At 32.1% G+C, this 16,843-nt stretch overlaps 1 protein-coding gene across 1 annotated transcript; it reads left to right on the top strand.

Annotated features, from left to right (window-relative positions):
• The first annotated feature begins 3,335 nt into the window (after positions 1-3,335).
• Positions 3,336-7,958, top strand: LOC135149362 (E3 ubiquitin-protein ligase RING1-like). Its single transcript, XM_064084959.1, has 2 exons — positions 3,336-4,385; positions 7,684-7,958. Exon 1 carries the CDS (start codon positions 3,399-3,401, stop codon positions 4,383-4,385), a length of 987 nt encoding a protein of 328 aa, XP_063941029.1. The 5' UTR covers positions 3,336-3,398; the 3' UTR covers positions 7,684-7,958.
• Positions 7,959-16,843: the final 8,885 nt, after the last annotated feature.

The raw sequence follows: 16,843 nt of genomic DNA, 5'->3' as shown, positions 1-16,843 counted from the left end.
GCGAAGGCATATATGACATGAGGCATATCTGCTTGGCAGCTATTTAGTGATTATTAGCCAAAGTTAGATATGAGACAAACGAAGCCTTTTTGTCTGATACTGGTTTGGTTTAAATTAGCCAAGGCATATATGAGGCGAGGCCTCTCTTCTTGGTAGCTATCACGACAGATGTGAGGCGAGGCCTCTTTGCTTGGCAGTTGGTTAGTGATCATTAGCCAAGACAGATGTGATGTGAGGCCTCTCTTCTATGCAGTTATTTGGTGATCATTAGTCACGGCAGATGTGAGGCGAGACCTCTCTATGTGGTAGTTTCCCAGTAATTTTTAGCCAAGGCATATGTTAGGTGAGGTCTCTCTACATGGCAAATGCTTGATACTTTACTGAAAAATATTTGTTGACGAATAACCAATAGTTGGTGAATATGTACCTTGGGCAGGATATATAGCAAGACATCAGTAAATATTAAGAATTACAAAGAATGATGAAATTGTCATAACAAATAGTAATTATTCGAAAGTAGAGAAAGAAAAAATGATTTTAATTAATGACCTCCGAGGCCAAATAAGGAGAGCCCATACTTCATTTGCTCAATTAATTATTAACATATTAAAAGAATTAAGCGATAGTCTTCGAAGGTGAAGTTTCAGCATTTAAAGCCTTGCAAACTAGAGTTAGACCTACTGGGTGGTCTTGAGTAGAGGCCTTTTTAAGAGCTTTCTTTTCAGCCTCTCAATATTTGTCCATGGTGCTTGCTTCTTTTTATGGATATGGATGGCTCCATCCTACTTGAATTTGTTTATGTACCGAGAAGTAGATGGAGCAAAGTTTTTGCTCTAGCTAATCATGTCAGTGTCATCAGTGCCAAGAAAGAAGCCATGTACTCAAGGAAGCCCTCACTATATATATAGACCAATAGACGTCACTCAGTTCCTTGAATTTCGAATCTTACTCGTGGTCAAGCTCAACTTTCATAACGGAGAAGTCTTTGGAAGTAGCTTTGTTTTGACATAATAATAAGCTTGTTGAAAGCCACCCTTAGGTTATCCATCTGCTTCTGCTTTGCCTGTAGGTCTTCCTCAAATTTCTTCTGCAGACTAAGATTTGGAAGAGGCGGCCTGATCCTTCAATTTCTTCATAGCTTTATCGGACATGGAGAAGAAAATTGTTTCAAAATTCTTACCCCGACTTTGGCCCACCATAGTTGAGCTACAAGTCCGCCCCAGTGCAAGGGAACTAATGTGAAAAGGGTGAGAAAAAGTATAAAAAAAAATGGGAAAGTGAACATTTTATTTTGATAAAAAAATGATTAAGCATCATTTAAAAAAAATTAGGAATAAGGTACTTAGGTTATATTTTTAAGGAATGATTAATTAGGATATTATTAGAGTGACATCTTACATCATATTTCTTAAATCATAGCTTTGGATATTATATTTATTTATATATAATATGCTAGACATGTTGTAAGCACCTTCCAACTTAATGCATAAAAAAACAACATAAGGACCATTTAATATACCATAACTTTTATCGCTATGGTTTTGTTAGCATATATATACCTTCAACTTAGATGTGCTTCACGAGCAACAATTGTATCTTCAATCCTTTTGGTCCTATCCATTTGTGACTCTTCTAATCTCCATCATTAGAGAATATAATCTCTTTCACTAGTGGTATTGGTATCAATAGTAAATTAATCAGAAACATCATACAGAGGATCATTCACGTTGTTGTAGGTTGTACCCCTCCATTTTCCCAGGGTGGAAGCAATAGACTATTAGTCTGTAGTTGGCGAAGGAACTAGCCTTGTGGTAAGCTCTGTCATAAACCCGTAGGATTAATAAGTGTATTTTTGAGATGTGCCATATAAAGCCTCCCTCAATATATTGACATTAATTAGTTTTAGATGGCCGTGTAGTAGCGTGTAAGGGAGGTTCTTCCGTCACTTGGGGCCGAATGATGTTTCCTACTTCAATAATAAGTAATCGTTCATCATATCTAATTGTCTTCCATGTCTCTAATATTCTTTCCCACAAATGGCACCAAAAATGATGGAATGAAATCTAGGCGGATCTACTAATTGCAAGAACTAAATGCTTGTCTGCTTTAATTATTTCTCCGGTCTTAGGGACAAGGCATGTTCCTTGCTAAATGATTGTGTATCTCTAACTATAATTGAAAATCAAGCCAATAAATTATAGTTATGATTTAAGTTAGATAATGGTACTTCTAAAAGAAAATTCACGAGGTCAATTCAAAGTACTATTAATAGGGTAGTATACAAGGAAAGCCCTAAAATCCTATTAAAAATACATCAAAAAAAAAAATTTCAGATCGGTAGCCTATCTCCCTATGGTCCGATTAGTCGTGATTATAACTAGCCCTGTTGAGATTACCACCACATTTTTTTTTTCATTCAAACAGAGATGGTCAAAACCTTGGCAAATTTTGTGATAGTCAGAACCCTAAAATTAATTACTTCTGTTAGGTGTTATTTAACCTAATTATTAATTCCTTATTTTATTTTTCACTATATGAATAATGAATTTAGGTCTTATAGTTTCGCATTCTCGATCATGCACTAAATTTTCAAGTTATATATATATATATATATATATATATATATATATATATATATATATAAACTAGTATAAAAATATTTTTTTTCAACACATTTATAGTGTCGGTCGTACAAAGAACCGACACTTTTTCAACAACCGCTACAAACAGTAATTAGTCTTTGGAATCAATTTTTTGATTTTCTCAAAATCTGAAGTATCAACAATTTATCTCATCAACTTAATTAAAGTTTGAGAGAGACGGCGATGAGAAAGACGAGACAGAGCAAAAGAAGGAGAGAGGCAAGGGAGAGAGAGATATAGAGAGAGCGAGGAAAGATGGAGGCATAAGAGAAAAGGAGGCGAGAGAGACAGAGAGTGAGCGAGAGACAGCAAGAAGAGAGACGAGGAAAAGACAAAGAATAAAGAATGTATATCTGCAAATAAACCGTAGATTCTTAAAAAACAAAACGTAAATATGCAATTTTTGGGAAAAATTTGTATTATTACAATTAAATTATTAAAAAAAAGTAGATTTGATAAATACCCTAAATTATACCTATAATTAATTATTATAATTTATATAGATTTTTTTAATAACTTTTTTTTTTATCATGAATCATGATATTGATACCCAAGAAAGAATAAGGGTAAAACAATAAAAAAAAGCTATACTAGGTGATGAATTAGTAAATTAATAAAATAATAAGGTACAAAAACAATAATTTACAAAGAATACAGACCGACACGTCCTATATATATTTGAAACGAGTCCAACATTTGGGGTTTTAGTTTCTCAGACACACAACTTCTGTCTTCTCTATCTCTCGCTTGACAACTATGGCCTCCGCCGAAGCAACTCAGCAATTTTATTTCTGCCACCAGTGCGACCTCAACGTGGCCATCTATCTCAGGCCCAACACTGATCCTCTCTGCCCCAATTGTCGTGATGGGTTTCTTGAGGAAATCGATGACCCGATGCGGAACCCTAATCCTGACCCGGTTGACCCGTTGGCCCATTTTCTCTCAACTTTTCCCATCTTTTTTGGTGATTCTCGACACCCTTTTGGAAATCGTGAGACCCCATCGAATGCTAGGAGGGTTACCGGGGTTCGTTATGGGCCGAGGGGGCCGAGCCGGGTCAACATGGAGGGACCCGAGTTTGACCCGTTTGCGTTTTTTCAGGACTATGTGGGGAATTTGAGGGCTGGTGGGGCAAACATTCAGTTTGTGTTTGAGAATAATCCTTCTGGTGGTGAGGGTTTGCCTGCAAATTTGGGCGATTATTTTCTGGGACAAGGGCTGGAGCAGTTAATTCAGCAGCTGGCTGAGAATGACCCGAATCGATACGGGACCCCGCCTGCTTCCAGAACTGCTGTGGAGGGGCTTCCTGATGTTGTGGTTGATGACAAGTTGTTGGGCTCTGATTTGGCACAGTGTGCTGTGTGTCAAGATGATTTCGAGAAGGATATGGTTGTTAAGCAGATGCCGTGTAAGCACGTGTATCATTCTGAGTGTTTGTTGCCCTGGTTGGAATTGCATAATTCTTGCCCTGTTTGTAGGTATGAGTTGCCTACTGATGATCCTGATTACGAGAATCGTGTTAGAGGTACCGCTGCTTCCGGAGGTGAGAATGATTCAAGCGGTAATGTGAGGGTTGGGTCTTCCGGGTCGGGGACTGACACCGGGGATGATGAGGAAGGTGGAAACCTTAGGAGTTTCGTGGAGAGGACTTTCAGTATCATGTTCAGGCCTCGCAGTTCCAGGACTGATAACAGTGGTGGGGATTCAGGTTCTGGAGGTCCTCGGAACAATGACACAAATTAGGTAAATCTGTCATATGTAATATTTTTTACTTATTTACGATATTTTCCTATATTTTGTGTACATCCTGGTATTATTGTGACAGTGATGATTTGTGCATGTTGATTGTGTTATGTTTATTGCGAATATGTTTTCTTTGTTTACCTTAAGCATTGTATAATGGTTGATGCAAATTGTTCTTTTTTGTTTGATTTTAAGGATGGAAGTGGTTTCATAGTATATAGCATAACACAATTTATTTTATTATAGGATGTAGATAGTATTGATTTATTGTTGATTTCTCTTTTGTGTTATGGTATAATCCCTTTTTCCGAATTGTGAATGGTTTTCAAATAGCATATTGTTGTACGATGTAGATAGTATCTAACATATGTATATATGGTTATGTATATATGTATATATGTGTGTGTGTGTGTGTGTTTATATTTGTATATGTTTATACTAATATTAGACTAGTACTTTTCTTTTGAAATACAGGAGAACCTAATTCTATAAATAATTTGTATATGATCCGTCAAATTTTAGGCCGTTTTGCTTATCTGTCTATGTTTTTCATGTCCTAGTCAGGAGGAACGCTCTGAGACTAGTTTGATAGTAACTTTACTCTCCGATTGCCAACTTCTATACCTAGAAAAATGTAATCATTTTTCGCCTCTTATGGGTTTTAAAACTCCAATTCATGAAACTTTGGTCTGTCTCTTTAGTGCTATATAGTATATTCCTCCTCTTCTTTCTGATACCTTCGACTCTTGTTAGGGGTAACTTGGTGCCACTGCGTATGCACTTTCATGAAAGTTCAGATTATCTTGTTATCTTGTTATTTAATAAAGAACATCAGAAATAACTACTATACATTCGTATTGGATCTGTTTCTTATTGAATCCCTGTTACCTGTCATGTACTTCCTGGATATATATGTAATGTATGTATGTATGTATGTATGTATATGTGTCTATATATATATATCTATCTTTTTAACGACAAGATTTCATCTAATAAGCTGATACTTGTTCAAATTATGTTTCTAGATCACAGATTACCAACATTTCATATTTTTATGTTATGTGGAGTATCAAAATAAATATTTATAATGACTTTCAAACCCTCTCTTTTGTTAATAGTATGTATGTACATGACGTCCTTCATGGAATATTACACTACTTTTAGTTGTTATGGTACTCTAGTTTGTATATTTATGTTTCTCACTTATCTTTAAAGGCATTAAATCTCATGTAATGACATCAACAATTAAAATGAAATTGAATATGTAGTTATGTATTTAATGAGTTAAAAAGAATATGTGCATTTGCTTTTAATGACGCTTCGGAGATGCGATCGCATTCAATGATGCGCTTGCTTTTATGTGCCTGAACGCTTATCTTTCAGTTCAAAAAGCGCAAAAACCCTATGGACCTTATACCAGGCGACATTGATAGATACAAACCAGATATACCTACAAGAATGAGAGATATCTGACGGGGACAGAGATTAATCTCATCTTCTTATATGATTCTTGCATATAGATACACACATATATATGATACACGTAACTTGTAAACACTGATTTATTTATACATACAATTGTTGTATATGCACATATGACTTGAGGATGATGAAGAAGACCAGGTTGAGGATCCGAATCATATTAATGGAGATGATGATTTCGTGAATATTAATGACGAAGAAGATATACTAAATAATGCAATTCTTTGTTCTTTGACCGTACATTGTTCTACTTTGGATCTACATGATGGTAAATTTGGTTGCTTTATCAAATAATTGTCTTCTTAGCTATATCTTAACGATATTCTACATTAGATATCATCTATATATGTATATTTATTTGTCTTAGATGAATCTGCGCATTGCGTGTATGCTCCAGGTGGCCTTTGTGCTTTTGTGCGTATATCGCATTTAATAACACTGATTGGGCCTAAAAATTAGATTCTTTATTGGGCTTTTGATATTAAATCATTAAAAGATAAGTTATATACAAAACATTAGTATTGGGCCTTCATAATTAAGGCCCAGATGCGATAGGATAACACCACTTTATTCAGCAGCTGCTAAGATGGATAGATACATATACATATATCTACATACTGCCGTGGCTGTTCTTTTTCTTTGTTTTTCCCTTTGCTTTCATCTTTCTTCGAACAAATATTGATTTATTATCATATGACAGAGGCATAGTTCCTTGTTAAGACAAGAATTAATTGTGTTCTTGTGGATTGTCACTTGTGGCGATTTGGGTCGCGACCCCAAACGTTTCTGGTCATGTTCGTTCCGGAATCGGGTACGAACCAAATTGCCATACGTGGCTGTGTCCCCATGTTACTTGTTTCCATGTGCATAACAGGTTATTGAGGTTTATATTGTCAAAATCATTCTATTATATTGTAGTCTCGCTATTGGTATATTTTTTATTGGATGAAATGTTAACAAATAATTAAGGGTTACATCTACAGTAATAGAATATATTGAAATTATGAATACAAAGTTTCTTTATAATTTTTATGTTCGTTTAATCTTTTTAATCAAGAAAATACACATAAAAAATTGGGTCACTCTGCAAATTGTTTTATAAATGTTCAAGTTAGCCTTACTTTAATGATGTACAATGTGGCTCTGGCTCCACTGGTGAGCAGTGTGCCTCTTGCATGTTTCTCCACCTACGAAACAAGGTTGAGGCTAGTGCATCTTGCCGTCTTGTTTATGACTTAATGAGAAAAAAGATATATATTTTGATGTATTAAAAACACAAGTACTTTTTAGCTGAATTTTAAAATTTACGGAGTTTATTCTGCTGACTAGTTTTTAGATTACAAGGACTTGAGCATGGAAAGTAAGTATCCCGCTTATTACTTAAACCAGTAGAACACTAGAACTAGTGGAATATGACAGTGCAGTGCACATAAAATGAAAGACTGGAGAGGGTAAGGAACTTTGGGTTCTTTCTAAAAGACCAGAATGACTCTACTGTGTGTTTTTACCTTCTTGATTCTCCTGGTGTTTCAGCTGAATCTTCTACATTTTTGGTTTGCCTCCTATGTTTCATCTATATAGTGCTGGTATAGCTTCTCTTGGTTACATTTTGGGGCAGGTTCAGCGTCGCTGGTATAACAGGGAGGGCGCTTTACCTTGGTGTAAATTTCACTTAGGGTTAATGATATTTGCTTTGCATAATTTGTAGTGGCATGACCATGGTTATAGTCTTGATGTATTAAACAGTTTATATATAATTGATCCTGCTTTTAAAATAATTTCAGTTTGACTAACTACTGTACTTTATGTTCTTCAGCTTGTGCACATCAAACCCTGGTATTGCTTGTGAGCTGGTGGGAGACATTTCTTTTGAAGCAAAAACCCGGGATTTCTTCAGTAATAGTGTAGATGATTATATGGCTATTATTGCACAAAAGTAGACAGTGGTATCAAACTTAGGTTTTCTGGGAGCAAGTGACATTGCTTACATACATGTCATCTTTTATACCTCCTTTGGTGGTCAATTCTACCAGAGTTTTACAGTGAAATTTTTGGGGATTTCAAATTTTGTCCTGTTTTGGCCAAGTTTCATTATCGTAATTGCTTGTGTTACTAATTCATTAGTTTTCTGCCAGGTTAGCTGCCCCCCTTTTATGAGGAGCCTCAGCACATACCATTAGTGTAAGTGTAGATAATTTGGAAAAGCTTTAGTATAGGTCTCATTTTTGAGATTTCAAAGTGTTGGAGGCCTCGCACTTCGAAATTGAATAATTGACATGATATGTTTATTAAGACAGGAATGCGTTAGGACGTCTAGGATTAGGTTAGGTGATGCTTGCTTAATATAACTCATCTTGATGGCTGGTTTCCCTTTTCTGTGGTGGAAACATGTTCGTGTCTTATTTCAAGGTCTGTAATAATCTTTTAAGACAGGTATTCGAGGGGATTGAGTTCCCTTTACGTGGTAGAAACGAAACATCTAGTTGCCTTGTTTGCAAGGTCTACAGTATTTTTAGGACAGAGTCATGGGTGTATGAGACCATGTAATACTCTACATATGTTGCTTTATCCTACTGTAATATATTGATGTTTTGTATACATCATGAGTTGGGTTTAATGGAGATGAATTAGAGGCATGTAGAGCAATATGAAATTAGAGACCGGGAGACCTAATCTCAATCTTTTAGCATAATTGCATATAATTTTGCCTGATGCCTGAAAAATGTGGTAGAAGAAGGAAATTTTAATTATCCAACTCATAAGTTTGGATTTTATACGATGATGGGAAATGAATCTCTGAGTCATGGAAATTCTGAATCCCCTCATTCTATACTTTAATAGAGTCTTCCCTAGATTTATGTGGTTCGTGTAGATGCTAGTTGTATCAAAATGAGAAACACACTTCAACAGAAACAAACCCAAGGCCTCCGAGGTCTAATGATTCTAAAGTAGTGAACAAACTGTCCCTTCATCTCCTCTGTAGGATGTCTTTTTGAACTCGCAGAAATTTCATTTCGCATCTATACTATGCTTGGGATCAGGCAGGGACAGTAACTTTCAGAGATGATCCTGCACTTGAAAAGGGTATACATAAACCGCTATATTACTGTTAACCTAAGGTGAAGAAAATTGCTGAAGGTGGATCTGACGAGAAGAGCTATTCAGAAAAGCAGAGGCTGGCTCTGACAGTTATATTCGGTGGACTTCTTGATGTCGATATGGCAGAAAGTGTTCATCTTAAAGCCAAAGAGTGTGGCGCCGTGGCGTCTATTAAATTATCCTCTTCCAGAGATGAGCTCAACCATCAGGGGCTCAGGGAAGATGGATGCAAACTAAACGCATCTTCTGTGCTTTTTACAAGTGTAATGTCTGCCCGTGATTGTGTTGCATTGCTGCACCAAAAAGGGAGATGTGGAGGAATTGGAGAGGCTGCCAACACTCAAATTCTGAAAAGGAGAATGAGAGTTTTAGTGATATAAAAAAAAAAAATGTTAAAGCTGTAAAAGCATCTCCAATGGAGTTAGTTAAAATTTAAAAACAGTATGTTATTTTTTGAAAGGAAACAATATGTTATTAATATTTTAAATATTAAAATAGAATATATCAATTCAATATGGTAATAAATGATGTGCAATCTTTCTACAAATTTCTTGCAGACCTGTATAGATTCGACAAATATAAATATTCATAGGAGGTTGGCTAATAGAAAACATATAGGTATGGTTTGATTGGAATGTGAGTTTTTCGAGCAGTGTCTAAAATTTTTATTTTAACCAAGGGTGTTTAATGGTTGAGGATACTCTAAGAGAATAACCGAAGCAAATAATGTAAAAGTCGAACAGAAGTGGAAAGCCTAGAGTTACACCTCATCCATCAGCAGCCGAGTAATAGCAAATCAATCATCAATCATCAATATATATATATAAAGGAGGATGCGGGCGTCTCTAGAATTGTTCGATTCAGTCTTCTGATTTTTCTTAAATTTCGGAGAGAAAATATAGTTATAATTCAAAAAATCAGGTTCAAGAATTCTAAAAGTAATACAACTCTTTTCTTATCGAATTCTAAAGATGATACAATTCTTTTCTTATTTAGTATTTCTTATTGAATTCTAAAGATGAGACAATTATTTTCTTATTTAGTAATCCTAATAGAAATAGGATTATATTTATTCAAACTAACAAAATCATAGATAAAATACAATTTATATTTAAGATTTGTAAGGTAATACGTACAATTGTTATTATCGATTTAGTCTTATAATTTTCTTAAATTTCGAATAGAAAATAAAGGATTGTAAAGATAATAATCATTAAAAAAAAACTGATAGCAACAAAAATTAGAACCATAAAAGAATAATAATTTTTAACTAATATATAGGCATCAAAAAATAAAAATAATTAACAAATAAAATAATATATAAAAAATAGGAATCATATATTAATTTTATGATAATGTAAATGGGTCTTGATTAGTATTGTGTTTGACGGGCACGGGAAGCGGCCCAAACTAATTTTTATCTAAATAATAATAAATTTTCTATTAGTATTATGTTTGACGGGAAAGTCGCTAAATTGTTTTTTATAAAAGAATAATAATTTTTAATTAATAAATAGGAATCAAAAAATAAAAATAATTAACAAATAAAATAATATATAAAAAATAGGTATCATATATTGATTTTATGATAATGTAAATGGTTCTTGATTAGTATTTCGTTTGACGGGCACGGGAGGCGGCCCAAACTAATTTTTATCCAAATAATAATAAATTTTCTATTAGTATTATGTTTGACGGTAAAGTCGCTAAAATAATTTTTTATCTATGTTATAATATAATTTTTTTGTTACACAATTCAAAATAATCTTTAATTTTGTCATAATTAGAATAATTTTTATTAGTATTGTGTTTGACAGTAAAACGACTCAAACTAATATCTAAATTATAATGTTTTGTTATAAGTATTGTGTTAGACAAGAGAACGGCTCAAACTAATTTTGATCTAAATTATAATATTTAATTTATCATAAAAATAATAATTATGGATTAATATTGTCTTTGACGGGAGGGGGGTTCGAACTAATTTTATTATTAGTATTGTGTATGACAGGATGATCACTTAAACAAATTTTTATATCAATTATAATATTTTTTATTTGTGATATGTTTAATGGAAAGATGACTCAAAATAATTTTTATCCTATTGTAATTCTGATTCATATCAAAATTTATCACGCCGCCGTGAAGCGCGGCTTTTTTCACTAGTATATATATAAAGGAGGATGCGGGCGCCTCTAGAATTCCTTCGTTTAATTTTTCTAATTTTTTGAGATAAAATAGCTAAAAAATAGTTTGAAAATAAGAATTTTTATAAAAATATAATAGCTAATATCTATGAAGTTCGAAGTAGTTAAGAAATAGGAATCTCAAAAAAAAAAATAGAGATAGTTCTAAACAGTTAAGAAATACAAAGCTTAAAAGAGATATAATACCTAAAATATATATGAAATTCTGAGTAGTTAAGAATTAGGAATCTTAGAAAACATAATAGTTAAAATCTACGAATTATAAAATTATTGTCTTATTAATAGTTGCCAAACTAAAACAAAAATTAATTTTATTCAACTAATTAATAATCCCCTAATTAATTTAAACCAGTAAACTAATCTAATTAAATTACCATCAAACCTGCCTAATTAATGAACAACCAATTTTTATTTTGTTTTCGACGGATAATGAACATTCGACAGAGCATTTTACAATTATGTTCAAAGAATATCAGAATTTATTTTAACCAAAAATCAGTTTTCAATTGGAATACATAAAATTAAACTTCCCAGGCAAAAAGCCTGACTTGCGGCCAACAATATATACTCAACGATGCAGCAGTTCATAACTCAGATCAACCAAATTTGACTAAACAAATTGGAAACAAAAGATTGCACCAAGCAAAAATACACATGAACCGTAGCTAATGACCATGCATCTAAGACAACGCAAAGGACACGAGACTAACTAATCAGACACAAGCAACAAAATCAAATATAAAAAAAAATGCAGTGCGGTGATGTGACGAATTGTTCGATTCAGTCTTATAAAGATAGTATAATGTTTTTACGTATTTAGGAATCATAAAAGAGTAGGATTTTATTTATTCAAAATAACAATTATAGAACAAATATAATTAAAAAATATAATTCTTATTTACAAAAGTTATAAATTTATAATCTTATTTTATTAATTTTTTTTCAAATTATATATCTACAAAAATTAAAAACTAGCATCTTCCATAATCTCAAATTGTCTAAACAGGTTCATAGCGCTAAACTCACGTCGTTCCATAATAATCAAAAAGATGGCATCTCTATTGTGAAAATATTTTTGAGATCTTCGCAACCTCATTCAAATAGTATGTATGAACTTACAACCAATCTCGATAATGGTTCGATTTAGTCTTATAATTTTCTGGAATTTTGAATAGAAAACAAAATTATAATTCAAAAAATCAAGTTTAAGGATCTTAAAGGTAATTCAATTATTTTTTTTATTCGATTCTTAAAATAATAAAATTCTTTTCTTATAATTTTCTTAAATTTCAGATAGAAGATATAATTATAATTTAAAAAGTCAGGTTCAAGGATACCAAAAGTACAATTCTTTTTCTTATTTAGGAATCCTAAAAAGAATAGGATTAAAATTATTTAAACTAACAATCATATAGATAAAATACTATTTTATATTTAAAATTCATAAAGTAATACATACAATTTTTATTTTCGATTTAGTCATATAATTTATTAAATTTTGAATAGAAAATAAATTGTAAAGATAATAATCATTAAAAGAACTAATAGCAAAAAAATTAGAACCATAAAAGAAAATTAATTTTTAACTAATAAATAGGAATCATAAAATAAAAATAATTAACAAATAAATATGATATATAAAATAAGAATCATATATTGATTTTATGATAATGTAAATGATTCTTGATTAGTATTGTGTTTGACGGGCACGGGAGGCGGCCCAAACTACTTTTTATCTAAATAATAATATTTTTTCTATTAGTATTATGTTTGACGGGAAAGTATAAATAGGATATATAAAATAAGAACCATATATTGATTTTATGATAATGTAAATGATTCTTAATTAGTATTGTGTTTGACGGGCACAGGAGGCGGCCCAAACTAATTTTTATCTAAATAATAATAATTTTTCTATTATTATTATGTTTGACGGGAAAGTCGCTAAAATAATTTTTTATCTATGTTATACTCCCTCCGTCCCCCTCAATTGTTTACATTGGAGGGGGACACGGAGACCAAGACAATGTATGAAAAATGAGTAAAGTTAGATGAAAAGTGGGTAAAGTGGTGGGACCCATCAATATTTAATAATAGATTTGAGATAGTGGAGGAAATTAGTGGGTGTAATATTAGTTTTTGTTGTTAAATACTCCCTCCGTCCCCCTGAGTTGTATACATTGGGGGACGGGGACGCGGCACGGACTTTAATGCTCCTGTTTTACATAGTTCTATAACTTATTTTTAAGATTTTTCTTTTCTGAATAAAAGTTTGAATGTTATATTTTTATTCAGAAAAAGAAAACTTTAAAAATAAGTTATGGAACTATATTTTACAAGAGCATTGAAGTGCGTGTCGAGCAGTGAAAAAGAAACGTATAGAATTAAATGGGACAGAGGGAGTATGAGATAGTGGGTGTAATGATGGAAAAAACTTACTATTTATGGTAACGTAAAGAAATGAGAGGGACATCTCAAAATAGTAACTGTAAAGAAATGAGAGGGACTGAGGGAGTAATATATTTTTTTGTTAAACGGGATCATGGTTCAAAATAATTTTTATCCGTTTATAATCTTTAATTTTATCATAATTAGAATAATTTTTATATTTATTTAAACTAACAATCATAGATAAAATACAATTTTATTTAAGATTTGTAAGGTAATACGTACAATTTCTATTTTCGATTTATTCTTATAATTTTATTAAATTTTGAATAGAAAATAAAGGATTGTAAATATAATAATCATTAAAAAAAACTAATAGCAAAAAAATTAGAACCATAAAAGATTAAAAAATTTTAATTAATAAATAGGAATCATAAAATAAAAATAGTTAATAAAACAAAATAGGATATATAAAATAGGAATCATATATTAATTTTATGATAATATAAATGATTCATGATTAGTATTGTGTTTGACGGGACAGGTAGAGATGCACAAAAGATCTGTTCGGGCCGGATCCAGATCGGGCCAAAAAAATCCGGATTTTTTTCAAACCAGATCGGGCCGGGCTTTTCTAAAAATCAGGCCGAGCCGGGCCGGGTTTTTCCAAAAATACTAGGCCTGGTTTAGTTTTAAAAAGCCCGGATTTTTGGATTTTTCAAAAATCCGGATTTTATGCGGATTTTTTTGAAAATACTAGGCCTGTTTTCGGCCCTCGGATCTAGCCGCGCCAGACCGGGTTTTTTTCGGATCAGGTTTTTCAGATTTTTTTCCAAATCGGATCGGATCTCAGATTTTAGATTTTTTGAACATCTCTAGGCACAGGAGGTGGCCCAAACTAATTTTAATCTAAATAATAATATTTTTTCTATTAGTATTGTATTTGACGGGAAAGTGGCTAAAATAATTTTATATCTATGTTATAATATATTTTTTGTTAAAACGGGATCACATTTCAAAATAATTTTTATCCAATTATAATCATTAATTTTATCATAATTAGAATAATTTTTATTAGTATTGTATTTGACAGTAAGGAGACTCAAACTAATATTTAAATTATAATGTTTTGTTATTAGTATTGTGTTTGACAAGAGAGCGGCTCAAACTAATTTTGATCTAAATTATAATATTTAGTTTTATCATAAAAATAATAATTATGGATTAATATTGTCTTTGACGGGAGGACCATTCGAACTAATTTTATTATTAGTATTGTTTTTGACAGGATGACCACTTAAACAAATTTTTATACTAATTATAATATTTTTTTTAGTGATATGTTTAACCGGAAGATGACTCAAAATAATTTTTATGCTATTATAATATTAATTCGTATCAAAATTTATACAAAATTTATAACGCCGCCGCGAAGCGCGGCTTTATTCACTAGTATACTTATATAAAGGAGAAGCGAGGGGCGTGTAGGTGGCGCCTCTCACATCGCTCCGTTCTTTTTTTCTAATTTTCTGGATTTAGTAGGTGGCGCCTCTCACATCGCTCCGTTCTTTTTTTCTAATTTTATGGATTTTTTAGATGAAAAATATCAAAAATTAGAATTACCTTTTTTAGTTTCGGGTATATTAGAAGCAAGTTTCAGAATCTGATTTTGTTTCAAATTATTTATAGAATATAGTAGCTTTAAAGTTTTAATCTGATTTTGTTTCATATTATTTAATTATGGGAAAGAATAGCACACAAGTCTCTCTACACCTATAAATACCCCTATAGATTGTAGGGTTTTGGATTATCTAAACACAACCTACTCTCTTTCAATACCACAACCCTATCTCTCTCTGGTGATAGTTCTCTTGCTCGATTTTTAACTTGGTGGTGTCGTTCTTCTGCAACGATAAGTGAAAACTGTTTATACAATATTATAAAAATAAAGGTTATTGCAAGCAAAGGTAGTTATAGACCGTTATCTTGGAGTCGACAACAACGATAGGTGAAAGCTGTTTATACAGTATTATAAAAATAAAAGGTTGTTGCAAGCAAAGGTAGTTATAGACGGTTATTTTGGAGTTGACAAATTCAAACAAGGGGAAAGAATATAGTTTTGACATGATATTGATGGATGATATCAATAAATTAACTATTAGGGAGGTATGTTTGTTGGTTGTTCTTTTATAATATTTGTTTTGTTCATCGAACATGTTTGTTGTTGTTAATTTTTATATGATTTGCTTTGTATGCCGGAAAAATTATTCATGCATTATCTGTTTGTTTAGTTCAAGCAACTTTTAGGTGAAGGCTGTTTATACAGTACTAAAAAATAAAGGTCGTTACAAGGAAGGGTATTTATAGACCGCTATCTCACAGATTTAAGTTAGATGTTTTTGTGCACCATCAATCCAAAAATATTGGAGGAAGATGACAATGTAAGAACATGATTACCTTTTAAAAAAAACACACGAATAAAATTAAGATTCGTCATGATTTAAATTGTTAATTACGCGTATGAATTTATTTTCATTTTTTCACCATGAATTATAATCCAATTTTTCAATTTTATATATTAGTATTAGTATTACATCAAGATTTATATAATATAAAATTTATTTTATCCTACAAATATTAATTTTGAAACATTAATATATTTTTTATAGATAGCCACAAAATTATTTTATTCTACAAATATTAATATTGAATTATTAATATAATTTTTATAAGCCGCCGCAACGCGCGGCTTCTCAACTAGTTAAGTAAAAGGGTCTTTCTCATATTAACAAAACAATTTAACTTAGGTGGAGGATTTTAATTGGTGTGAATTTTTGTACATGCAGAATTATTATTATTATTATTATTAAAATTGGAACCAATAAGAATGCAATACTTACCTGAAAAGTTGTTGTTAGTGTGTGCCACTGGTCACCCACTAAAAAACCCGTAGGTAAAATGACCAAGACCCTTAGAGCAAAGCATAGAACTAGGGCTGTTCACGAACCGAGCCGAGCCGAGTTTTGACCGAACCGAGTCGAGTTTTAATTTTTTTTCTGACGAGCCGAGCCGAGCCAAGCTTTTTTATCGAACAAAAATTGTGTTCAAGCTCGGCTCGTTAACTAACGAGCCGAACACGAGCTTGTTCGTGAACAAATACAAGCCGAGCCGAGTCGAATCGAGTCGAGCCGAGCCAGAAAAAAAATAAGGACAAACCGCTAGTTGACTCTTAAAATAGCTAACCAAATAATTTTAATTTTTTTTAAACTTTGTTTATATCAC

The sequence above is a fragment of the Daucus carota genome, chromosome 9, assembly GCF_001625215.2.
Source record: "Daucus carota subsp. sativus chromosome 9, DH1 v3.0, whole genome shotgun sequence".
In the NCBI taxonomy this organism is placed as follows: Eukaryota; Viridiplantae; Streptophyta; class Magnoliopsida; order Apiales; family Apiaceae; genus Daucus; species Daucus carota.
Note: the sequence above shows the minus strand (reverse complement) of the source record. Positions and strands in the feature narration are given on the sequence as shown.

What these genes read in the sequence shown, in the direction of transcription:
- LOC135149362 (XM_064084959.1), top strand. Translation starts at nt 3,399, where the DNA reads ATGGCCTCCGCCGAAGCAACTCAGCAATTTTATTTCTGCCACCAGTGC.